This window comes from Tachysurus vachellii, chromosome 3 (genome assembly GCF_030014155.1).
Source record: "Tachysurus vachellii isolate PV-2020 chromosome 3, HZAU_Pvac_v1, whole genome shotgun sequence".
Classification (NCBI taxonomy): Eukaryota; Metazoa; Chordata; class Actinopteri; order Siluriformes; family Bagridae; genus Tachysurus; species Tachysurus vachellii.
Window position 1 is genome coordinate 20,215,786 of NC_083462.1, and position 26,768 is coordinate 20,242,553.

The window sequence follows — 26,768 nt, forward strand, 5'->3', positions numbered from 1 at the left end:
CAGATGGATGTGTCTGTCTCTGCGCAGTCAGTCTTAAACAGCCAGTGGCCCAGAAAACAGCAGAGCATGACTTAAAGTGCCGCTAAGTGAACTTTCACAGTTATGGCTGGTTAATGCGTATTACCAATAAGAAAAGCTAATACAATTTAACAGCAGAGTTAAAAAGGCGTGCATGAAAATATGACAATATATTATAGACAGCCTGTATTCTGAAAGCTCACCAAGTCTAAATAATAATTTGGGGGATGTGGAAGCTCGCTGATTAAGTACCATGGCACTATGGTACTGGAGAAGCGCTGTTATATTTCACTGTGTACTGCGTCAGCTATACTGTATATGGTTGAAATGACAATAACAGCTTCTTGACTTGACTAAGTCCTATGAATACACTCATAAGGTTATAAAGCATGACACACAGTGGTATAATTAAACATGAAAAGCTATTACAGCTCATTAAACATTGATAAAAAAATGTTTATAATGCTGTTGATGAATTTTTAACAGCGGTTTCTTTGCTTAGTCGTACCTAATAATCTTACCGATATAATTCACTTATTAATTATTTCGATATAAAAATCAGTCATATGTTCATATGTTAACAAATTCTACAATGCCTTATTAATGTATCATAGCATCATGTGAACATTTTGGAGAAAGTGACTCAATAGCTGCTTAATAGAAAGAGGAAGTCTTTGTAAGACTTTCCAATGAATTAGTCATATTTGTCACATTTTGAGCAAAAGCAAACCACCTTGTCATCTTTACTGAATCGTTTTTACTGATACATTTTTAATTGATATAGTATGTAAGGAATAAAAACAATGGAAGCACTACAGTCCATTTCTACACTACTAAGAAAATTTATGGTGGAGTACTAATGTAAAATGGAGCCTATAACTGACTGGTGATTTCATTTCAGTACTGACCTTTGTATTCTGCAGGTGGGAAGAAGCAGTGAGGTGGAGAGGAGGAGAGGTGCAGCACTGCCCTCTCCAGAAGGTCGGCTAACACTGTGGGAAACAACCATATTCAAAACACTATTACACGTCTATAAAAATCTAAATCCTCAGAAAGCTTGTATAATGTGCTTATGGTTTATCAATGGGCTTGATAGAAAGTGTGACTATAAGAATAATTAAAGAATAAATTTGTTAAAAAAAAAAAAAGAAGAAGAATAAAATGAAACCATTTCACTTTTATTCCCAAAGCAGTTAAGACAATTGAACTATTTCACAATACAGGAGCTAGAGCAAATATAGATCTAAACATCATCTGAAATCTCAGGCTGTAATGGTGAATCATGTCCCAAAGGGCTGCATGTTATTTAGAAACAAGACCGGGCCGAGGACACATCCCTGTAGAACACCTTGCGCATAGGATTTGTTGTGTTTGTGCTGTCTCTTTTATGCCAGGTTCTGACTGTGCTATTTAAGCTGTGTTTTTAAGATTATTACTCGTCACTCTGTATGAGATGATTCGAGTAAAATATCTGGCATGTTCTATAACAACCATTGAAAGAATGTGTGTCAGGTTATATGATGAAGATCTTCGAACAATAATGAAAATTCTGCCTACTTCCACAATCAACGTGATCTGGGCTTAAAAGTGAGCCTGAGGTAATAAGTATGTTTTATTTGCATTTAGCTATTGCCGTTATATCCTATTGTAAGGAGGCAAACAGGGTCATATGCAGAAAAGCTAACAGTTACAATACTATACAAGGCTAGAACGAGTTACGGGCAATTCTTTGCGTCTTGGCGTTGTGAGCATGCGGTTTATATGTCTACAACTCCGGAAGTGATCGGTGCGAAACGGAAGTGCTCAATACTCGGGTGAACGCATATACCTAGCTTTAGTGTCTCGGAGGAAGAACGTGTTGGCATGTGTTAGCTGTCATGTGAAATTGAAGCACTGGCTGGCAGATGATTCAATTCAGTTCATTCCAATTTATTTTATCAATGGACATTGTCTCAAAGCAGCTTTACAGAACATAAGAAATACAGCAGAAAAAGTTTAATATTATATTAAGACTATAAAATGTGGAAAGACCAAAAAAGGGAAACCATTTGTTGGCATGGCACCTTATGCATTCTAAGACCACAGATCTCAACTTTTTTTTTCATAATGTGTGATTTTTGTCTCTGATGCCAAAACCCGGGCTGTAAATCACACACAGTATTAAGTTACTGCTGTCAACAAATGTGAGTGACCTGTACATCTGCAGCATGCTTAAGCATCTATCTTCAGCGTGTAAATGTCAGTGCTTACCACTTCCTGTCAGAACACTAGATTTGGTGGTAATGGCTTTGCACAGATGTCTCCTGCAGTTGTCCATCCAGTTTTCATCTCTCTCACCATCTTTGGAGGAAGTCAGGAAAGCGCTCACCTCAGAGTCTGGAGCAATACACAAATTGTTTTCACAAATTTATGGATTTGTATTATTTCACGACTTTTAAAACCAGTCCTTAGGCTTACAAAGGAGGCTACACTCAATCAACTGAGCGTGACCTTTGATAAGACAAGAAATGCCATGCTTTTTGACTTACAAATATTTTTCCTGACAAAACTGAATAAATCGGGGTCATTACGCTCAGGAGCTCACCTGCTTCACCAGTCTTTGCCCGTGTAATGTTGAGACAGTTTTAACTTAGAAATATAGATGCGGTGACATGACAGCAGATAAGATATGCAGCTAAACATCCCAATTTTTTGGTAGACATACTGTATTACAGAGATGCTTCACTGATCAATGTTCGGAAATTATTTCAATGAATTACTTCATGTTTCCCTTTTCAAAGAGAACAATGTCATTAATATATGAATGTGACTCCATACATCGGTAGCAACCACAAGGCTTGTGTTATCCGTGTAAATGCAATTAAATAAAGCCTTGTGTAGAATTAAAAGTGGCAACTCAGCAATTATGTCTGAGCTAGTGATTAGGTTGAGGCCCCATTTGAATCCCAGGACTGAGAATTAAGTCCTCGGGTGCTTGTGAGGTGAATTGTAATCGCAATAAATACTCTGACAAGCCTTGTCCTTCCTAACTGACTCCGCAACCTTCGCTGAACTTTGCATGCTGTTAACTATGTGGTGGAGCTGAGCAGCATTGCTCTGGCTCTGGGGGAGGAGCTACAAGTAAAACAAATACCAGACTAAACAAATGAATGTTAGACTAAACAAATCCAAGTGACTAGACAATGAAAGAAAAATAAAACGAGATGAAAATTAGTGTTGAGTTGCTTTAATACCAAGAAATTAGTATTAGAAGAAATTAGAAGCTTCTTACCTTGTTTAGTCCATGAGGTCTTTGATGATATTTCGAGGGTGTAACATGTGGGCACAGGGAAAGATGAAAATATTGGCCATGGGTATGGATCATTCCCCTAAAAGGAAGATGGACAATATTAATTAATGAACTGCTCTCGTTATCACTGTAAATGAACTAGAAGCAAAAGTAGAGGAACGATCATAGATGAAATTAGGGAACAAAGCGAATAAATAAGAAACCATTTATAGGAAATAAAGCAAAAAAGATTATAGGTGTCAATCTGCAATTTTTTTGCTTTAATTTCCAATTTAGCTCAAATGAGGAAAAAATGAGCACTCTAACCTTCTGCAGTGCTCTGGGAGGAAGTTTCCTTTCAGATGGGCCACCTATTACATTCATTCGAACCAGGAGATGGTTTCTCTCCACAGACAGGCCATCGATGATAAACTCACTAAGTAAAAAAAAATAAATCAACAAAACATTATCTTTAAAAATGGTATAACACAGTAATAATTTTGGGCTCTGGTTGGTAGCAGATGGTAAGTTACTGGAAGTGAAGAGGAAATAATGCCTTCAATTGGACATAAGCCATTAACAGGTGTAAGGAAGCCTATCATGGAATTTATAGGAAACTTCTGGTTCAAAATCTTCCACTTCCAAAAACCCTCAAAACACAGGAATTCTGCTGTGACAGTGACATGTAGCACTGTGAGGAACTTTTGTCCATTTTTATACAACACTTTCGCTAACCAGTTTCCTGTTAGAACTCGTTTTGTGTGATAAATCAGGCATGGGATTTGCATTACACTATAGCGTCCATTATTCGTTAGTTACAATCACCTCATAGCTAAATAAGCAACAATCAAACATTCAAATGTCTTCAAGTGTGTCTCTGCTGATTGACTACTGCATTGAATAAAGAATATTGTGTAAATTACATTTTTGACTAAATTACTTAGTTGCTTAAAAATTGCTTAGTTGTTATCAAGTACATAGCTATTTATACACTTATGTCTAAATCAAACAAAGATATACACACTGTGTAAAAAAAATAAAATCCTTGGAAACAAGCTGCTACAGGACAATAATTAACAATGGGGTGGTGTGACTTGGTTCAACATGAAGCATCGTTACTGTTACCACACAAAAATTTGTTATTAATTCCTAATAACAACACATCATATTTATTCCTTTTATACCACATTATTTGCCACTGATTAAAGAATGACATCATTTTTTATCTGTTACATTTAATTGTTTAAAGCAAGTTAGTTCCAGTAATCACTCTTAGCCAGTTAAGGTTATAGCAGCTATAAATATTGCAGCTATAAACTCGCTTTTATTAGTGCCCTTGAATCTGAAGGACAAATTCCTCTGTCATGAAGACTCTTCTGTGTAGGAAAGGTAAAGCAACAACTTTAATTTGACATTATTATTATTATTATTATTATTATTATTATTATTATTAGTAGTAGTAGTAGTAGTAGTAGTAGTAGTAGCATTATTATTATTATTATTATTATTATTATTATTATTAACTTCACAAATAATTAAAAAAAAAGAGTGGTGAGCAAATGAAGGTGTATATCTGTGATAAGAAGTAATAACTTCTTATAATAACAAGAATTAACTTTTCAGACAAACATTCCTCAACATTAAATATAGCTATAAACTGGTAAATACTGTCTTGTTCATGAAGAATGAAAAGATTGTAGTAGTTGGCAAAATTCTTTGGTACAGTATAAAGAAAACTAATCAATACTAATCAACTTCAGCATGGTAACAGTAACTTCAGGTTATAGTAGACTGCATCGTCCCACCCTGTCTTTGATTGTTTTCATATAATATATTGTTTACTAGTGAGTTAAATAGTGAGGAGGACTTAAATGTGTAAGGTATGTTGCACATACTTTTCACCAGTTGGGGACTCGAAGACGTTGTCCTTCTGACTCTGAAGCAGAACGTCTGAGAGTTTAAACTGAGACTCCAGGAGCAAAAGAGAGTCCAGGTTACAGCACATAGCACTTAGGAGTCTAAAGGAGGAAAAGATGAAGTGTTTGATTAGATGAAATTAAATGGGGGGAAAAAAGAAAAAACAAACATATTTGTCTCTAGGGTCATACTGCTGCAAAGGTTGCATAGAAACAAGACTACTACTGTACTACTTATGACCGTGTTTTGTTCATCAAACTGAAATACATAAATAAATCAGTGAAATGATAAAAGCCTGGACTTCTGGCATTGAGAATGTTTTATGTGAGTGGAGAGTATAAGAGCAGATCTGAATAAGTGTGTGTAGGTGGGTGCAGGGTGCGGGGGTGAGCTGGTGTAGTTGTGATGAGACTCTGATTTTTCTCTCTAATGGATACTAACGATGGCACTGAAGCTTGAGTCGAGATGAGTCTCCAGAGTACTCTAACCTTTTCACAGAAAGTAAGGCTAAATCAGTATCCTGGCTTTTGCACCAGATTTTGGAAAGATTTTGCAAGCTATAGCATAACACTTGAATCGATCAGCCATAACATTATAACCACTGACAGGAAATGTGAATAATTGGGCAGTGAATAACATGAATATATAAAGCTGCAAGTGAAGAGTGAGTTCTTGAAGTTGATGAGTTGGCAGCAGAAACATTGGGCAAGAGTACAGATCTAATAGGTGTAAGGACTGTGATGGCTAGATTACTAGGTCAAAGCATCTCCAAAACAGCATTTCTTAGGGCGCTAGCAGTATGCAGTGGTTAGTACCTACTAAAGTGGTCCATGGAGGAACAAACGGTGAACCAGGCAACACATTACCACCCAATGCAAATTGCTAAGCTTGGGGAGTAAAGCCTAGTCTGTCTGGTCTGATTTCCACAGAAGAGCCATTGTAGCACACCTTGGGTCCTGGCACTAGATAGTGGATTGACATTTACCACCTACCTAAAAAATGTTGCCTAATATATCCTATCTCTTGACAGATCAATGTTATTCGCTACGTCTCTCAGTGGTTTTAATGGTGTAGCTGAAACACACACAAATCATGTACGTATACATAATGCATATGTATGTGTCTGTGTATTTGAAACATATTCAAACCTTGTAGCTCACAGAGGATTGCTCTTCTCTTTAATATTAATATGATCTATCAAGAGCATATAAACACTCAAAAACTCTGCATGTGATGCAATTATTCTTTATAAAGCATCCAGATCTCTTTGTATATCGTCGCTGTCGGGCGGAATCCTCGTATCTCCAAAACCGGTATTTTTCAGGAAATTAAAAAAACGCTGTACCTTATCTGCAGTGCACAGTGTTTAGTCCGCGTTGCAGTGGATTGTCTTGCACTAAATTCCTGTCCTCAGACGAGCACCAGAACTAGCGGGGGTCAAGATTTTTTTTCTTTGAGCCCAGTGTTTTGAAGATATTTACCTCAGAAGACGTGTTGATTCGTTGCGACTCTTCTTGAGGAGAAATATGCCGCGAAGCTCTCCCACGGAGTGAGGAAAAGGTGGACAGTTGAAGTGTCCAATGGAGTTATGAGATCTGCACTCAAGCTATTTTCAAGACTTTAGATTGGTTAATAACTTGTAAAAATAACAGACCCACGTGGGGCCTGACCAATAGCATCGATATGTGAAAAAATATGAAATTGACCAAATTTGGACATATGAGGTTTCCGCCCGACAGCGACAATATGCAAACAACTGTGTGTTATTTGGGTTCTTAGTAAATCAGGACATTATAATGGAGTCAGAATTGATTTTTCTTTAGCTTGACAGACCTGTGAAAAACCCTTCGGTCAATTCAACTGAACACTGCCTAAATGTAATTTCATGCTAAATTGAAAGCTATTTGCAGGTGTACATTTTGAAGGCAATCATATAAACTGCATAATCACACACATTATCTGGTTTATTTCATAGCCCTTGTCATAAATATACTAAACATCCTCTGGGTCTTACTGGAGCTGAAGATAAGAAACTCAGCAGACAACAACCTTTTTTTTACATTCACTCCTTTCAGAGGAATGTTATGTTGATGTGTGGGAAGGAAAGTATATCGGTGTGAGATGATGAATATCTGAGAGGCGGATTTAGACCTGACACCTCCAGTGTAACGACACATGCAGTCACTGAGTCAGACGTGACGGGTGGGATCCAACCCTGTGAGCCCTTTACCAGCCTACAACTTCCTTACTGTATGCTACTTTATTCATTCTACATATTTTAATCATTTGGATTATTTTAAAGATAAGTGAGAGCATTCAGGCATTATTTCAGCTGGATCATAATACGACAAAGCAATGATACCTTGTAGCTCTGCACACAAAAGTAGGGAATAGAAATAGAGAGACTAGGACACATTCTGTCATGGTCAACACTTATTCTCAGGTGTCAAGCACATCTCCCACATGAGCTGAACACTTCTATAAAGGAAGCTTGACACTCCTTCCAGGTTGCCTACCCCAATATTTGGGTCCTAAACATTCCTTCCAACGATGCTAGATCTTTTCATCTGGGGTACCTCATGCACTTAAAGCTATATTCCCCTTCTGAATTCGTTAATCCTGCAGAATCTGAGATACTATCCACTGCTTCTGCTGCACACTCCTTCTTAGATGGGTAACAAAATGTATTCTCATGAAGCAAAACACTTTCTTCAGGTAAACTCTGGTACTAATCTTTCATTCTAGAAGGCTGAACAGTCATTCTGTGATGTGAACACTCCTTCTCAAGGGGTTTACCCTCATTCTGGGGAAGACAAACCTTCCTTTAGAGGAAGCATAGAAATTCCTTCTGTGGCAGCTTAACCCCCAAATTATTCGGGGGAAGCTAAACCCTCCTCTTTGGGAGGCTTAACCCTGTCGTCTGGGTTAGCCAAAAATCATTATCGAGAAGATAAACCCTCCTTCTAGAGAAGTTTATCCCACCATCTGGGTTACCAACAATCATTCAGGGGAAGCTAAACCCCCTCCTTGAGTACCCAACGGTCATTCTGGGAAAACTTACCCCCCTGCTGTAACACTCATTTACTGAGGATGAGAAAAAGTTCTTGGGTGCCTAACAGTTCTTGGTGGGGTTAAACAGCCCTCCACAGGGAGGGATTTCTGGGTTAAACACACTCACCAGCACAACACCTTTGGGATGGCAAATATTACTATTCCAACTGAACACTCCATTTATGAAGAACTAAGTAATCCTTCTGGGAGGCTAAACAATTGTACTGGGATGGTTAAATTCATCTTTAGGTTCGGCTAACACTCCTTTCAGAGAAGGCTAGTAACTTCTATTAGGGTTAGCTAAGAATTCCAATCAGTCAGTAAAAAAATAATCTGTTGAAGCTCAATACCCAGTTTAGGATTGTTAACAGCCCTTGTTGAATGGCTACGTACTCTTCTGTGGAGGCTGACCACTTTCTGGGGTGGTTGAACACTTCCTTTGGGATGGACAAACACTTCTTCTTGGCTGGTTGAACATTTAACCTGTGCTGGCTAACTCACCTTTTTAGATGGCTAAAACTCTTGGGATTTATTTGGGAGGCTAACTCAAAAGTACCTAACCCTACTTCTAGGAGACTCACAATTATTTCTGGGGAGGTTTAACATTCCACGTATGGAGGATTAATTCTCCAACTAGGGAGAACTCACAGAATACTTCTTCAGGAAGGCTAAGCTCTTCTGGAGAGATTTACCACCCCCTTACAAGAGTAATAACAGTCCTTCTGGGGGAGAAAACACCTCATGAGAGTGCTATCCTGTGCCATGATTAGTTGTGCAAAATCACGCAGTTGGAAATCACACGGTCCCTTTATGAATTTAACACGAACAACAGGACTTGAAAGGATTAGCAAATGAGGAAGGCCAGATTGCACGTAAAGCAATAATGTTTTAAAAAGCACAAAAGAAAACAATAGCACATCACATCGCATGCATGCCCACACCATTCATTAAACATCTCAGCAAGCAAAGGAACCTCGATCTCAGAACATAACACCCTTGCTGTCAAATTAACACTCTGCAGAAGTGCCATGTGCCTCCCTGTAGGAGGCAGTTAGGGAGAAGAGCGTGCATGAATAAGGGCCATGAAAATTCTACCTGCTGAGATGGAGTTGGTTGAGAACCCTGTACCCAGCAGCTGAGTTTAATAGGGGTATATCACTTTCGGAAATGTCTAGGGGTAGGCAACGTGCAGTACCTCAAAATTGTTTGAATCTGTAGACACCCATGGGCACAGTTTAAGAAACAATTGACAATGGTGGTATATCCAACTCCTGGAAAAAAACATTAATACACTCTTTATTGATATAAATAAGTTCTGCTCTAGCTATTATTACATCTGTAGTCAAAGATGAATGAGTTTTACTTACAGCACATACTCAAAGGGAATAGGATTTCCAACTTTCCTTGGTCAGTTTTACATCCTTTCCAACACTAATCTTCCTAATGTGAAATCCCGTTATCTGACATAATCATAGCATGGCAAACACAGAGCGCCAAATAAGGCCTCATCGATCTAAAGAGCAAGAGAATAAATGGACCGAAAAGTTCTAATCAGATAATGTTGCACTAAATGGTGCTGCCGTTCCCTTGTACGCTCTCATTCCATTCAGAAGGAGAAAGAGAGAGAAAGAGAGGGATAGAGTCAGAGAAGAGAAGCTGAGAGAGAACTATTGATCGTACCTAAGGCCAAATGTGTGTGACTGCTCGTAGTTGAACAGGGAGTGGATTTTGGCATCGGAGTTAATAACGACGAGGCGGTCCATCACGTCCTGAGGGGAGAGAAGAGAAAGGCAGTTGAGGATGATGATGCTGGAATTCAGGGATGTATAACTCATCTCTGGGCAAAGCCTGCCCTCTTATGGCAAGATGTCAAGCTGCAGGAGTGTACAGGATTTCGATTCTCCCAACACCATGAGCCAAATAGGGGTGATTGCAACTAATGCCATGACTAGGGTGAATACTTACTTATAATTGGCTGGCAATTAGCATAAGCACAAATACTGGTTTACAATCAGCCTTTGTCTATTATATGTAATTGTGACACACTGTAATTAAATGTAAACATGCAATTGAAAGTAACCTAAAATCTGTGAATCACAAAGAAACCCATCATCTACAGAATGCAGTGGTGTTATGTAGTCTGCCATTTCTGTTTTAATTGCTGGTGATTAATTTCACAAGCACAGTGGCTCATTTCACTGCTCATTTCACTGTCACGATTTAACCTCAATGGAAAGGTTATACTTCCTGCCTGATCAGGAGCAATAATTAAAAACAAAAGAAATTTTGCGTTTAAACTCAATTTACCTCTTTCATGAGTTCATGAGTTTAGAGACCTTGGGCTTATTTTGCCATTTTCCTTCTGAAATTAATGTTAAGTATGCCAGGAAATAAAGTTGCAGTTGAATTATTAGTAAAATATACTGTATGTGTAAATACAGTGGTGTGAAAAAGTGTTGGCCCCCTTCCTGCAAGGTATCGCAAACGCTTGATTGCAGTTCTTGCTGCTAAGGGTGGCTTCACCTGAATGTGAATAACTTCACATTCAGTTATTAGGTTTAGGGGCAAACACTTTTTCACACAGGGCCATGTAGGTTTGGATTTAGTTTTCCCTTAATAATAAAAAACCTTCATTTAAAAACTGCAGGTTGTGTTTACTTGTGTTATCTTTGACTAATATTTAAATTTGATTGATGATCTGAAACATTAAAGTGTGACAAATGTGAAAAGAAAAAAAAAAAACAGGAAGGGGGCCAATATTTTTTCACACCACTGTATCTATACATGACCATAGCAAGAGTAGTGTGTGAGCAAATCAGTGAATAAAATATCTGCTGTTATAACATTATTCTGTTGTGAAAAAGGTGTTAATTCATATTCTATTTTCAGACTTATGACATGTTGCTGATTTGCACACCACATGTCAATACCTCATCCAACTGCTGCTTTTACACTGTAAAAGTGGATAATTTTGCACAATGTACTGTATAATATACAGACTGTACACTGCTCTGCGTTATTTGTGTATTTGTCCTGTAGTGTAGTCTTTTGTCTCGCACTGTTTGCACTGCATTACACAGGATGCACTTTATATAGCTAGGACAACTTACTTTAAGTCCTTAATGCTGTGATGTTTTATGTAGCACTATGGTCCTGGAGAAATGTTGTTTGCATCATCTAGAAATGCTTATGGTTGGAAAGACAATAAAAGCTTCTTGACTCTCTTGATTTAACATTTATGTAAGGAGTCTCTAGTGTCAGTATTTGGTAGTCCTTTAAGTTTTATTGTCAGGGCGGAGCCCTAAAGCCCCAAAGAAGGCCTGAGTGTCAGAATGAGAGCAGTCTATCTTGTGCACTAATCACTAATTGTTGCTGTGTGTGTGTGTGTGTGTGTGTGTGTGTGTGTGTGTGTGTGTGTGTGTGTGTGTGTGAATGTGTGTGTGTGTGCACGAAAAAGAGAGAGAGAGAGAGAGAGAGAGAGAGAGAGAGAGACACTGAGACACTCACAATGATGGAGGTGGGCATTTCTCTCAGGCTGTACTCTGTCTTGTTGGCCAGTACTTCATGTCCCAGCAGCTCCAACACAGCATGTGGAGAAGACAGCAGGTTCACCAATGTTAGGAAGGACTACAAAACAGACACACACGCACTTTTGAAAAGAACAGCTGGATTTTCCAAAGACCCATTTAACTCGTGCTGCTTATGTCCTGATGCGCTGCTGGGACGAGCCATTAATATTTCAGACAAACAAATAAGAGCAGTAAGAATCTTTGAACCATGCATCTTTAAAATATAGACTCTCTCTCCTCTCTCTCTCTCTCTCTCTCTCTCTCTCTCTCTCTCTCTCTCACACACACATACACACACACACACACACACACACACACACACACGTCTCTGCCTATCAGAACAGCCTATACAAGAACAAGCAAAGAATCAACAAGGAGTTAAAACCTCCACGTAGTTACACATTTTTCTTATTCTACACATTTAGTTCATCGAGATACTTCGATTGTTTCGCAGCTTGCATGCAGAAAAGTCTGCATCCAAATCAGCACATCGCTATCCCATCACAATCGGTACACCTGATTAAGACACCGTGACCGAGCAGTTCAGATGGTCCTAACATAAAAACTGCCTTCACTCATATAGCTGCTTTAATAAACAACTAATTCACAGACTATACGTTCAAATAAAAAATACACACCCGACCATCACTTCCATATATGGTTCTTCCCTAAATTGTCGGCACAAAGTGTAATCGTATTGATTGTCTTCGTGGAGTTTATAATAAGAGCAAATGGGAACAAAATTTAGAAAGGGATGTCTAAGCAGTGTATCTAGATTAACACAGAGAAAAAAAACAGAGAGAAAGATAGACTGGCCTTACTTTGAGGCAGCTCCTGTCAATAGGCTCCATTGGGATAGATTTGGGATGGACGACTCTCACGTCCTCTCTGCCACACTCGAGTGCTGACCACAGATCCACCACTATGGCCTGGATAAAACCTGTGATGTGCAGGTATAGATTAGCAACTACGCTAGCTAGGAGACTGCATGGAAACTAGTAACACGCTCATCTGGTACTATAAATTTGTATCACACCCAACAATGCCCTCCAGCTCTCACTAGTCTCTAGTCACTAGTCCACTCTCTTCTTAATAAAAACACACAGCTTGTCATGTTTCAGAGAAACTCCTTTGTCCTGAAGGCAGAAAACACAGTCACTGGAGACTCCTGGAGACTCACACTTTTTTATTAATCATAATTAGGTTTAGGGGGGCACGGTGGCTTAGTGGTTAGCACGTTCGCCTCACACCTCCAGGGTTGGGGTTCGATTCCCGCCTCCACCTTGTGTGTGTGGAGTTTGCATGTTCTCCCTGTGCCTCGGGGGTTTCCTCCGGGTACTCCGGTTTCCTCCCCCGGTCCAAAGACATGGATGGTTTCCTCCGGGTACTCCAGTTTCCTCCCCCGGTCCAAAGACATGCATGGTAGGTTGATTGGCATCTCTGGAAAATTGTCCCTAGTGTGTGAATGTGTGTGTGCCCTGCAATGGGTTGGCGCTCCATCCAGGGTGTATCCTGCCTTGATGCCCGATGACGCCTGAGATAGGCAAAGGCTCCCCGTGACCCGAGGTAGTTCGGATAAGCGGTAGAAGATGAATGAATGAATGAATGAATAATTAGGTTTAGATTTTGTACAGCATCCACATACTAGTCTCAGCAAATAAACTGTTACTATAGAAATGATACCGTATTCAAACCTTATGGTAGCATATTAAAAATATTTGCCGACGTAAAGTCAAATAAACCCAATTTTCTTTTGTTTATTCCAACAATAAAAAAAAATGTATAGTTTTTTAACAAAATCTCCATTTCTGTAATCCAAATATTCCACCGCTTAATGAGAGTCCAGATTCCTCTATAATTTATTTATTTTTATTCAATTCTTATTTCTTTCGGGGGTCCTCTGATTCACGCTCATATGTTATAGAAGTTCATATCAAATAGAAAGTACAAAAAAAAAAAAGATACTGCTTTTATCATACGATTAACTTTTTCACCCTTTATGCAAATACATAATAAAATAAAAAATTCTGAGGGAAAAAATGAATTTGTTCATTAATTTTATTAGAGAATACGCCAAACAGATCGATGGGGTGAATGAACCTAGAAATCTTCGTAGACTTTGAGCAACTCACCAGAGCAGCGTAGAGCAACAATGCCCGGGGCGGTAGCTGCGACCTGGGTCACCATCACCCCATAGCCAAACTTCTCACACCTACTCACCTGATGGAGAAAAAGAACGAGAGATAATATAAGAACAGAAATAGATAAAGGCTGTTTTGGCTTTAGGCTATTGCTTTGCCTAATGTGAACGCTGAGTAAAGCAACGTGGGAGAAAATATTTACTGAGCATAAATAAAACTGGAAAGTTGGTCTCTGGGTAACTTATCATATGTCACATGACGTCTCAAATTGTTGTGAAACAATATGCTGGTAAAAAGGAGTAATATCTGTTCTGCATGAGTTCCAGACAGTGGGGCATTATGGAGTCTGGAAATAAAAAGGCTTGCAGGAGATGTAACTGTGATAAAAGCTGGAACTCTGTGTGTGATATTGACATATGAAAAATTGTGATGAAAAATTATACTTAGGAAATCCACTAAAATATGAAATACATGCAAGATATTCAAACCAGATTGAACTAGAGATAAAGTAAACAAAGCATAAAATGAATACAAATAAAGCATCTAAATGGCATTTATTCATCTCCATTGTCCTTTTTATCCTGGTGAGCAACTGAGGAACACTGAGTTCATCATGTTTTGGGACACTGGGAAAAAAATGGAGAACCTGGAGTTAAGTCACAGGAACAAAAGGGGAACATTCAGAAGTATAAACAGTCAGTGACCTGAGCTCAAGGTCAGACCCAGGACCGGAGGACCCAGAGGAAACCCCCAAAACAGTAAGAGAACATTTAAACTTCACACACAGAGCAGAGAATGGAATCAAACCCCAACTCTAGAGGTATGAGGGTAAAGGGTAAAAGATTCATACAGGAGTAGAAAGCTCTGTAAAATTTCTAAATGCAAAATCAATCAGACTCAGATATGTGTAAGATATTTTCTGCAGATTTGCTGTGCCCTCTTTCATGAGTACAGTTATCGTACAAAGTAAATATACAGTACGTGTGTCTTCAATTTCTTCAATTATTCAATATGACAACTGAAGAAAAATAAATGAAAAAAAGTACATCCTTTGTTGATTTTTTTTTCTTTTTTGCCTGGAAATTCTTTGAGTTATCATAGTGTATGATTCCATACTGTACCTGGAGCTTTTTGGTGAACCTGGTGAACATGTAGGCAACACACTCATGAGTGGCTCCAGTTTGTTGAAGAAGCATCAGGCCTTTTGGAGTGGCTGCAAAGTTCAGCAGGTTGTCCAAGAGCATCTCCTCCCAAGCCATTCTGCAGTTTCATGATAGATATTAAACCGTAGGTACAGAGCATCTATTGCAAGCTAATTTTATGTTTTTTTCTTTAATCATTAGAAAACCTGGATAAAAATACTACAGATACAATGAAAAAATGAATACAATGAGAAAAATGTGGAGAATGTAATGCCACCCTGGAGGTAGTTGATTGTTTTTCTATAACAGCAAATCCAATGGTGTTTTATTCCACTTATACTACAGAAATCTGCAAATAGTCAGGCATCACATCATTAAATATCATCCCACGGTACATTTTACACGTTCATAGTTATATTTGGATGTTTGCAAAAATGGTTACATATTGGTTTTATGTGTTATTGCTGTTTTAAGACAAAAAAAGCTTGTAATATTAAAGAGATTAAAGATGTCCCTCTGTTCCATGGTCAGAAAATGTCAAGCTAGCTTTTTACCTCTGTTTATGCAGAGCATCCAGACAAATCTCTATGTTCATTTCTACTATAGAAACAATAACATTTTAGAGGTATATTATAACAAAAACTGTAATTTGCTGTTATAGTAAATTAAACAACACATTCTGACCAATCATAATCCAGCATTCAACATTAAGCTTAAACTGATTTATATTTTTCTTTTCCCACGTTACAGAGATCTGAGTACAAATTTAAAAACTATTGGATCAGAAAGACAGGAAGATAAAAAGACAAAATCTCACATGCTGGGAATTTCCTGGGAAGCTGATGGTTCTAGAGCTCCAGGAACAGGAGTGGGAATTCGTTCTGACTTTAAACTCGCCTGTAGGGAAAAGGCTTCAGAATGAGACTGAACCCCCAAAAGACACCTTGATCTCACACGGAAAATACGAGTAATTCTTCATGCTACTCCAAATGCCTCAATAGATCTTCCTGAGAATGGAGTGAATTTCACACAGGAGGATACAGTATTTCAGTCCCTGCGGCCAAAAGAATAAAGACAGCTCTATACATTCCTTCTATTTTACTAGACACTGAAGCGAAAAACATTTCCGTGTCATTTTTCCATCATTGTTTCCCTAAAGTAAATATGCCAAAGAATTTTATTGACTGCAAACAAATATTTTTTTATGTTTTCCCAGACTATCATACGTTTTATTTACCTTATCCTTTATCTATGTATATAAAAGACACGCTGAATTACCTTTGCTGTATGTATTATGTTATACAAATAAACTTGCCTTGAACAAAAGTAAATAAATCAGTTCACATGCTAAGACGCTAAGACACTGGAGATGTGAGCACTTATGACGTTACCTTTTTCCATGCCTGGGCTATGCATTCATGTAGGCTGTAGGGTCTGAGCACCTGTAGCCCCTCGCATGTGTTGTACATCTGACGGCACACGAAAATAAAGGCCCCCTTCACGGCGGCTGAGTTCTGCAGCTCCTCGCACGCCCGCAGCTCTTTAGCTAGCAGTGCCTGAGTGAACTGCACAATCACGTGCGCTGCTGAAATACTGAAGCCAAACAGAAAAAGTGACAAATACTCAAAACAACATCTCTATACAGTTCTTCACTTAAATCCTGGTTGACACTGATAATTTGTTTACACAGAGTTGGGGATTTAGGAGAAAAAAAAAAATTCTATGTTATTGTTGCTGTCTCTGAGTGGCTTGAGTGTGGACGTGACAGCAGACATCGTAAACTAAATTATGTTTCCTTACCCTTCACCCTCAGCAGAGACAATCTTCCTCTCATACAGGAAAAGTGCTAAGCCTCGTTCGGTGGTGGCAATTCTTGCGAGCGTGTCTGCTATATGGGTCAGGCTGCTTTCTGGAGAGTTTAATTTGGCCTGTGAAGGGAAAAATAAATTGAAAAAAGGCTTTTGGCAAATTGTGAAATGCATGCAGAATGACAGTTTGAGGCTAGAAGCAAATCTTTTGTGTGTGCTGTGCTGCGATTTAATATTCAGAATAGTTCTACTGTTGAGTCCGGCAGGAATAACTGAAGCTACAAAGCTGAGATCATATCTAGTAGTTATCAATCATGGATAAGACGCTACTGTGAAACAGTGAAAAGTGTGAAAAAGAGACTATCTTGATACTATCTGTGGGACTGGGATCTGTTACTGTGGAACTGTAAGTTAATGTAAGACTGTTAGTTACTTTCAGTTTATAAGTTACTGTAAGAATGTAGGTTACTGTGAGGCTGTAGGTTAGTGAGAGGCTGTAAGTTTCTGTAAGAATGTAGTTTCCTCTGAGTCTGTAAGTTTCTGGACAAATGTACGTTACTGTAAGTCTGTAGGTTACTGTATCAATGTAGGTTACTGTGAGGCTGCTAGTTTGTTCAAGTGTGTGAGGTTGTAGGTTACTGTGAGGCCGTAGGTTACTGTGAGGTTGTAGGTTTCTGTGAGGCTGTAGGTTACTGTAAGGTTGTAGCTTACTGTGAAGCTGTAGGTTACTGTGAGGCTGTAGGTTACTGTGAGGCTGTAGATTACTGTGAGGCTGTAGGTTACTGTGAGGTTGTAGGTTACTGTGAGGCCGTAGGTTACTGTGAGGCTGTAGGTTACTGTGAGGCTGTAGGTTATTGTGAGGCTGTAGGTTACTGTAAGGTTGTAGCTTACTGTGAGGCTGTAGGTTACTGTGAGGCTGTAGGTTACTGTGAGGCCGTAGGTTATTGTGAGGCTGTAGGTTACTGTGAGGCCGTAGGTTACTGTGAGGCCGTAGGTTACTGTGAGGCCGTAGGTTACTGTGAGGCTGTAGGTTACTGTGAGGCTGTAGATTACTGTGAGGTTGTAGATTACTGTGAGGTTGCAGGTTACTGTGAGGCTGTAGGTTACTGTGAGGCTGTAGGTTACTGTGAGGCTGTAGGTTACTGTGAGGTTGTACTGTAGGTTACTGTGAGGTTGTAGGTTACTGTGAGGTTGTAGGTTACTGTGAGGTCGTAGGTTACTGTGAGGTCGTAGGTTACTGTGAGGGTGTAGGTTACTGTGAGGGTGTAGGTTACTGTGATGCCATAAGTTACGATGAGGCTGTAGAAGTTGCTGTGACGCTGTAAATTAATATATGGCTCTAAGTTACAGTTCATTTTGCACAGTTTTACTATCAAAACTAGAAAAAAATAAAAAAATTAAAAAAGTATGTTCAAAAAATGCCTAACTCGCAGTCTACCATTACTACAATATTTATTTGTTAAAAATATTAGGGCTATTTTCCCATTTTTAACCTGCAAAACTCAAAAGTGCATATCATCAGCTAGTATATTGTATGCTAATTGATGTTGTATGACATCAGTTATAATGTATACTTCATGCTGACCTGTTTTCCTTTAAGCAGAGCGAGGATTGGGACCAGCAGGGTCTCGACGACGGGGATCTGGTAGATACACTCCACAGCGCATTCAGTGCGTTCACACAAGGTCCTCAGGACCTCCATCACCAGAGTAGTGGGAGAGAGCGAGTCTGCATGACATTTCACAACACATCACGTACGTCATTGTGTTTACAGCTGTGCAGACTAAGCACTAGGAATCATGCAGTAACTTGATGAAGTAGCCATGCTGAATTCAGTTACTCTTTTCCCTTCTAGCTACCGTGTGAGCCAATATATGGATGGAGCTATAAATGTTCCATTGACTGATCAAACACAGACATCACAGCATTTAATCAGAACCTCTGGCTGAAACCTTTTTCTACATAAGCACTTGGTATAGAAAAAGTCAATCTCAAGTTCTTCAAGTAAAGTAAAAATAGCCTAAGGTTTAATATTTTATGTATTTAGCCACAAAATGCTGTCTATCACTGTTACGTCAATTAAACACACACACACACACACACACAGAAAATGCTTTCGACAAAATAGGCCAATGGCTCCTTAGTCACTGTGCGTGCTAACATAATAATTCTACACACTCTAACTAGCACACTTTTGCTCTTCTCTCTATTGTGCATTAATGAAGTATTAAAGTATTCGCACCCCAGCTCAGTTGAGGTCACTCTCAGCCACAGACTTGGGGCGCTTAATCAGGACAAAGATAATCCTGGATTCAGGTTAGTCTCCAAACTGGGCCATGCCAAAATGTCCAGCAAAAAAGTGCTAAGAGAGGCTAAGGCCCCCTTGGAGACTAAAAATCAATGCAGCTTTAATCAAGCTAGCAAAGGTGTTATTGATTCAGCTCATTAAAGATTAACACCAGGTAGGGTCAATGAATCATTGCTTAACGACAAGCATTGATTAATTCAGAGGAGGTCGGTAAGCAATACCAATGAATTTGAACAGACATAAAATGACCATAAAAACCACTGAGTCAAATTGAGGAAGGTGCGTGTCAAACAAGGAAGGAGACTTAAAGAGTCATTTTATTACTTACAATGGACTATAAAAATACTTCTTCACTGGGATAATAATTTCTGGGGCTAATAATAAACTGATATACTTATCTCCACACACAGACACGCACACACACGCCCAAGAGTTAATTTAAAACTGTTTAAGACGGGAGACAGTTAGACACACCTGCGTGATTCAAATCAGAGCGATGTGTGTTTGGGTGCTGATACATGATGTTAATCAGTATCACCACCAAGTCACTCAGAGTCACCGGATCTGGAACAGATAAAAGAATGATGATCATTTCTGACTAAACCTTATTACAGCGTGCACAGATTTCTATCCTGCAGGGAAATCACATAAGACAAATATAATACGATAGACAATCTATCAATAAAAGGTATGAAGAAATTTTGGTCCTGAAGGCCATAATGTCTACATGCAGATTTAGTCATCCATCTGAGAGTTGGGATTTGATCTTCTGACACCATACTTATGCACATATTACCTGACATAGCTTTATTTATTGTTGTACATATATTTACATATTTATCTGCACTTCGCACATTTTTCTGCTATTTGCGCTTCTGGTAGAAGCTAAAGAGCATTTCGTTGTTATGCACCTGTACTATGCATTGACAATAAAGTGGCCACTTTGTGCTTCGCCGTACCATACTGACCTCTTCTCTTTCTCACTTTAACGGGAAAAAGGCTTCTCCCATTGGTGTACATCAGAAGCCTTCCGAGCACACAGAGCGAGTGAACAAAGTGAGCGTACTCCAGCTCCTTAGCGGTGTAACAGCTCCTCTGAGCAGAGCCTGAAGACACAGGACACAGAACAGCATGGCTCATTAAATTCACTTCTGACTTTTCATTAATCTCCTCTCCTACAGCAGCACAGCTGTGTCAGTAGCTCCAACTGCAAGATAAGTCACAAAACATCAATGCACTCTTTCAAGGACAAGGTGGTGTGAATCAGAGGTACTGTCCTGGTTTGTGCCTTTTATAACACTGAAATTTGCTAAACCAAACAAGATAATATTTATTAATAATGACACAGACAGTGTGTTTTTTTTTTACTGATTTATGCTATATTTACGCAGATGGCTCGAATCCAACCGGCAATGAAATACGATATGTATCAGATACGTGGTAATGAAACGTCTGTCTGAACAGGCAGATCGGGATTCATGTTACTTTTACATCAATCAAGCTCAACGTTCGTCATAATTTTGCTCTACCGTTAAGGAAAGATGGATATTAACAGTGAAGGAGGATTTTAGAGGAGGGACATAGAGCAAATGACCTCAAACATTTGGGGTAAAAAAAATCTAAAGAAATGGCTGAACAGATGCTGGCTGTCAAAAAATGTTAAATAAACATCTCACAAATAATTTACTATATCAACAATTACACAACGTCTGCAATAGAATTTCCTGAGAAAGTTACTATAAAAGGATAACGTGGTCAAAGGCACATGGACACCTGACCAAACACACCCACAACTTACATTATTGTGGCTTAACATCCACGCTCATAGATTTCTAATGAAAACCCTTCCCTGATGAAGGCAGAGATTATTTTAGCCGCAAAGAGGGAGTACGGAATTTTATCAGTCATGTGTCAACATACTTTTGGCCAACCTGTAAAGTGCATTAGGACAAAAACAATAATATAACCCTGCGACTTGACACTTGATTCATATAGAAAATGAATCGTATGATTCTATGGATTCATAAAGATTTATAAAGAAAATGAATTAAGACCTTGAATCAAATGAATGAATCAAAACTATAAACCATTGTAACACGTTTAGCTTTCAGTGGCACTTTAAATGGGCTTTTTAAATAGACCTTGTGACTGTGTGGCTGCAACGCACTTTCTGGGTCATGCAGTTCTAAACCAAGGCCAAGTTTTCATCATGCAGCAGCTGCAGAGTCAGTGTAAGCAGAGTTTCTGCAATCAACACAACTCTCACAGCTTAGAGATATCAAATAAGTAGATACGTCTCACACAAACACAAAGGATAGCAAAACGGCTTTCTGAAGGAATCTATCATTTGCGTTCACACTTGTGTGTTTACAAGAAAAATAAATTAAAGTAGAAGTTAAAAAACTAATAATTTGTGGAAAAATACAAACTACAGTCTGTGGAGCAGCCATCTGAACTCACATGGCCTCTGAGTTATCTATGGTACATGATAGGAGAGGCGCTGAGCCATGGAGGAACACAACAGAACTACACGTACAAGCCAGACTGCTTGCTCAGCACAAGGCAGACGGCAGATAAAGATGGTGATGTACGAGGAGAAGATAAGAAAACGTTCGCTATAAATGTTCTATTACTATAGTGTGAAACTAGCTAGGAAGAGCCTGGTGCTAATTAGCGCTCCAAAATCATGGTGCTAATGACACCTGGGTTTTGGGAGACAGAAAGAAATTGCACTAAAAATGACTAAAACTGCAAAATTTACTGTCACATTGAATAATTGTCAGTGACGATTTTCTATCTCTTCAATTTCTGCACTCATTTTATGTGCTACTCCAGCATTCAGGGAGCATGTTTGTGCTTAAATAGCAGGTATAGGCATGTAGTTCAGTTTACTACACACCCCACATCACAGAGAATGTGTCTAATTACACAGGGAAAGGGTGAACAAACTATTTAGTACTCATACCCACATTTTGTTCAATTCAATTCAATTCAAATTTATTTGTATAGCGCTTTTTACAATTCGCTCATGTCGGTTTCTTCTCTACAACATTATAAGGATTCGGCCATTTCTGTCCACACAGGCTGCTCAGGTACTTGTTCAGTCTCTTGTCATTTCTAGACTGGATTACTGCAATGCACTGCTGGCAGGTCTACCTATGAACGCAATCCGTCCTCTGCAAATGATCCAAAATGCAGCTGCATGGCTTATTTTCAACCTGCCAAAGTTCTCGCATACCACCCTGCTGCTGCGATCCCTCCACTGGCTTCCGGTAGCTGCACGCATCAGATTCAAAACACTGATGCTGGCCTACAAAGCCAAAAATGGACCAGCTCCCTCTTACCTCAAAGCCCTCATCACTCCATGAGGATGCACGATCTACCAGCACTGCTCGACTGGTTCCACCATCTCTCAGGGTAAGAGGCAAGTATACTACAAGACTCTTCTCTGTACTGGCACCAAGGTGGTGGAATGAACTTCCCCTAGAGGTCCGGACAGCTGATTCACTGGATATTTTCAAGCGGCGGTTGAAGACCTACTTATTCAGGAAACACTTCAACTAGCACTTCTTTCCTTATCTTTCACATTTAAAAAAAACAAACAAAAAAAACCACACCTTTGACACTTTTTCATTGTAACTTTGAACGAATGTTTTAAACTCATGGTATCCTAAGTATGTAACTTAGTGAGCCAGCATTAATGTATTCAATGTTAGAGATTTAAGCACTTATGTACGTCGCTCTGGATAAGGGCGTCTGCCAAATGCTGTAAATGTAAATGTAAATGTACAATTGACATTGTCTTAAAGCAGCTTTACAGAACATAAACATAGAACAAAAGGTTATTATAAAAATGCACAATCTAGAAAGTGACATTTTTGCCCATTCTTCTTTGCAGAATAGCTCAAGCTCAGTCTGATTGGATGGAGAGTGTCTGTGAACAGCAATTTTCAAGTCTTGCCACAGAATCCCGATTGGATTTAGGTCTGAGCCATTCTAACACATGAATGTGCTTTTATCAATACCATTCTTTTGAAGCTCTGGCTGTATATTACTGTCGTTGTCCTGCTGGAAGATGAACCTCCACCCCAGTCTCAAGCCTTTTGCGGACTCTATCAGGTTTTCATCAAAGATTGCCCTGTATTTGGCTCTGCACTTCAGTGACTGTTTGGTTTAGCTCAGCCACCCAATGCGACCTCAGGAGACTACAGAGGGTAGCCCGGACTGCTGAGCGAATCATTGGCACAACTCTCCCTACACTCCAGAGTGAGCAAAAGGGCAAAGAAAATCACTCTGGACCACTCACATCCAGCACACTTACTATTTGAACTGTTGCCATCTGGCCGATGCTACAGAGCCCTGAGCACCAAAACGACCAGATATAGTAACAGTTTCTTCCCTCAGGCAATCCATCTGATGAACACTTAACATACATCTGATGAAAACCTAACATACACAGAACAAAACCTATTCTTACATTGTCTACAAGTACGCATTTATATTTTATTTTGCACATCTATATTTGAATTTGCACATCTTTACTTTAATTTGCACACTTATATTTCAGTTTGCACATACAACGGTCTATTATTTTTGTGTTCATGTCTTACCATTGCTATATGTTTACACTGTGGAGCTCCTGTACTAGAAAAAATTCCTCGTATGTGAAAACATACTTGGCAATAAAGACCTTTCTGATTTTGATTCTGATTCTGATTCAATCTTCCCATCAACTCTGACCAGCATCCCTGTCCCTGAAGAAAAGCATCCCCACAACATGATGCTGCCACCACCAAGTTTAATGGTTGGGATGGTGTGTTCAGGGTCATTCCACCATCATTCTACGTTCACTCTGTTAGTACTAGAGGCTAGATAAATTGGTTCACGCTCAATGTCCTTTTTTTCTGGCACTTCATTTTCTCTCAACTTCAAAACCAAAAATATTGTGTTCACATCTAAGTTACACAGACCACCAAAAGTGCATTATGTATGCTATATACAAGTAGTTATAAAGAAAACACATTAATATGTTTTAAAGTCTGAACTAGCAGCTATCACATTCGTACATTTTTAGCTTCGGATGATTACTCTTTCGGTTCTTCCAGAAACCTTTCTAGAATCCGTACACATACCAATTCGTTGATGCTCCATGGCATGTGTGATTTCCAATGTTCCCTCTCTGACGGCATCGCAGGACTCCAAGTAATAAATGCACTGCTGAAGAGCTGTAACGATCTGAAAGGAAAATAGAAGTAAATTCCCTTTCCCAGCAAAATACTCCGAATCGGTTTGGGCTTCTAAAGCACTTGAAAAGTCTGTGATAATAGAGAAAATTTTGTTTTATTCATTCTGATTAGTTATTTCACATTTGAGCTAGCATGATGTAGTAGGTAAGTAGCTACATATTGGTGTAAATCAAACAGACACATGAAACTGATACTGCTGTACTAAATGTGCTTGTTGAACATCATCTCATGGTTGTGGGGATTTGTGTTCATTCAGCTATAAGAGCATTTTTGAGATCAGACACTGCAATGTGGGGTAAGAAGGTCCGGGGTTGAGTCTGTGTTCCAGTTCATCCCAAAGGTGTTTCGGTGGGGTTGAGTCAGATTCAGGGTTCAGGACACTTTAGTACTTCCACTTCAACCTTGTTCAAACTGTGTCTTCGTTGAGCTTGCTTTGTGCACAGGAGCATCATCATGCTGGAACAGTGTTTGGGCTTCGTAGTTTCAGTGAAGAGAAACTATAATGCTACAGCGTATGAAGACATACTATACAAGTGTGTGCTTTCAGTTCAGGGAAAGAACCACATATGGATGTGATGACTATATAGTGTGTCTACATATTTTATGCGAGTTGAACTCATTTGAACAAACATACTTGAACTAGACTTGTACAAAGGATGCCTCATACGTTGTATGGGTATATTGAGACTTTCAATGTTGAGTTGTTTGTAGAGCATTTACAGAAGGAGCCTCTCGTGTGTCGGTGCTTTGTAATACTCCTAGGTAAAGATATAACATTAAGTTTCCAACACAGGAAAGTCTTCAGAAAAGAAAGTCTACACTTTCTCATCATAAGCAACATCAAGTCACATCACAGGCTGTTGAGGGAACGAATGCCTGTAGCTGCTTATAAAATAAGTGATAACAGGGACTTACATTAACTATTAATAAAACTAGATTTGTAAAGTTTGTCGCGACAAACTTTGATGTTGGCTTTGAGGAGGCAAGTATTCGCAAAGGCCGGTGCTTTTTGGAGGCAAGTGGACATAAGGGTCAGTGTTACTTTTGGAGGCAAGTGGACAGAAAGCTAGGGTGCCAAAACATTTGGAAATAAGTGGAGACGAGCATGTGACGTCATCCGAATACTCTTGAGGAAGTTCCCCACATTGGGCTGACTGTTTTGATATGTCACATGTCCATGTTGTGCTAATAAATTTTTGTCTAAGCTTAAATATGAAAACAGAATGTTGGCTTCTACAAAGCCAACATAATAACAATCACAATCATTATGTTGGCTTTGTAGAAGCCAACATTCTGTTTTCCTATTTCAGCTTAGACAAAAATTTATAAAATTTAATGCGGCCTAGGGCTTTCGAGCCACATGCACCAAATTCGGATATGTTGTAGACCCTGGTCTGAAGTTTGTTGCTATTACTTTTCTAAGCGATCCGAGTACCGGTACTTCCGGTACCGGGTCTCAAAGTTTTTATAAATTATAAACTTTGGAGGTTTATAACTCGGCAAGCTTTACACCAAACATGGCCAGCTCCTTTAGGGCGATACTCTGAACAAAGTTTTAAATTGGTGTACCGACTGGCCTTTCGGTTGTGCTGCAGCCCCGCACCCAAAATATGCAAAATCAAAAAACTTTTTACAACATGGACATGTGACATATCAAAACACTCAGAACAATGAGGGGAACTTCCTCACAGGTATTCTGATGATGTCACGTGACATCACGTGATGTCACTTGAAAATAAAAAAATTTGCACAACATGGGCATGTGACATATCAAAACACTCAGCACAATGAGAAGAACTTCATCAGGAGTATTCGGATGACATCACATGCTCATCTCCACTTGCCTCCAAATGTTTTTTTCTGTCCACCTCGTCAAAGCCAACATCAAAGTTTGTCCCGACGAACTTTACAAATCTAGTTTAATAATGCTGTGTTATATAAGGAATAAACTACTTCAAGACATGCTGCTACAGAGGAATATGCTTTGTTTTGAACCCCATCACTGCATCTTTGTTGATTTTTGTCCTGTATAAGCACATATTCATTCATTCATCTTCTACCGCTTATCCGAACTACCTCGGGTCACGGGGAGCCTGTGCCTATCTCAGGCGTCATTGGGCATCAAGGCAGGATACACCCTGGACGGAGTGCCAACCCATCACAGGGCACACACACACTCTCATTCACTCACACAATCACACACTAGGGACAATTTTCCAGAGATGCCAATCAACCTACCATGCATGTCTTTGGACCGGGGGAGGAAACCGGAGTACCCGGAGGAAACCCCCGAGGCACGG

General features: G+C 39.3%; 1 protein-coding gene across 2 annotated transcripts in view; it reads right to left on the bottom strand.

The window, feature by feature from the left end:
- Positions 1-26,768, bottom strand: part of tbc1d32 (TBC1 domain family, member 32) — a 58,499-nt gene that overhangs the window by 16,681 nt on the left and 15,050 nt on the right. For both annotated transcript variants that reach the window (XM_060866210.1, XM_060866211.1), the window contains exons 12-28: positions 24,355-24,457; positions 20,191-20,328; positions 19,697-19,786; positions 18,500-18,642; positions 16,907-17,034; positions 16,498-16,699; positions 15,924-16,003; positions 15,086-15,224; positions 13,956-14,043; positions 12,645-12,763; positions 11,762-11,881; positions 9,935-10,023; positions 5,182-5,304; positions 3,614-3,722; positions 3,290-3,386; positions 2,269-2,394; positions 927-1,010 (exon numbers count right to left, since the gene is read on the bottom strand). In XM_060866210.1, coding sequence (XP_060722193.1) covers positions 927-1,010; positions 2,269-2,394; positions 3,290-3,386; positions 3,614-3,722; positions 5,182-5,304; positions 9,935-10,023; positions 11,762-11,881; positions 12,645-12,763; positions 13,956-14,043; positions 15,086-15,224; positions 15,924-16,003; positions 16,498-16,699; positions 16,907-17,034; positions 18,500-18,642; positions 19,697-19,786; positions 20,191-20,328; positions 24,355-24,457 — 1,978 coding nt within the window. The remainder of the gene's footprint in view (positions 1-926; positions 1,011-2,268; positions 2,395-3,289; positions 3,387-3,613; positions 3,723-5,181; positions 5,305-9,934; positions 10,024-11,761; positions 11,882-12,644; positions 12,764-13,955; positions 14,044-15,085; positions 15,225-15,923; positions 16,004-16,497; positions 16,700-16,906; positions 17,035-18,499; positions 18,643-19,696; positions 19,787-20,190; positions 20,329-24,354; positions 24,458-26,768) is intronic.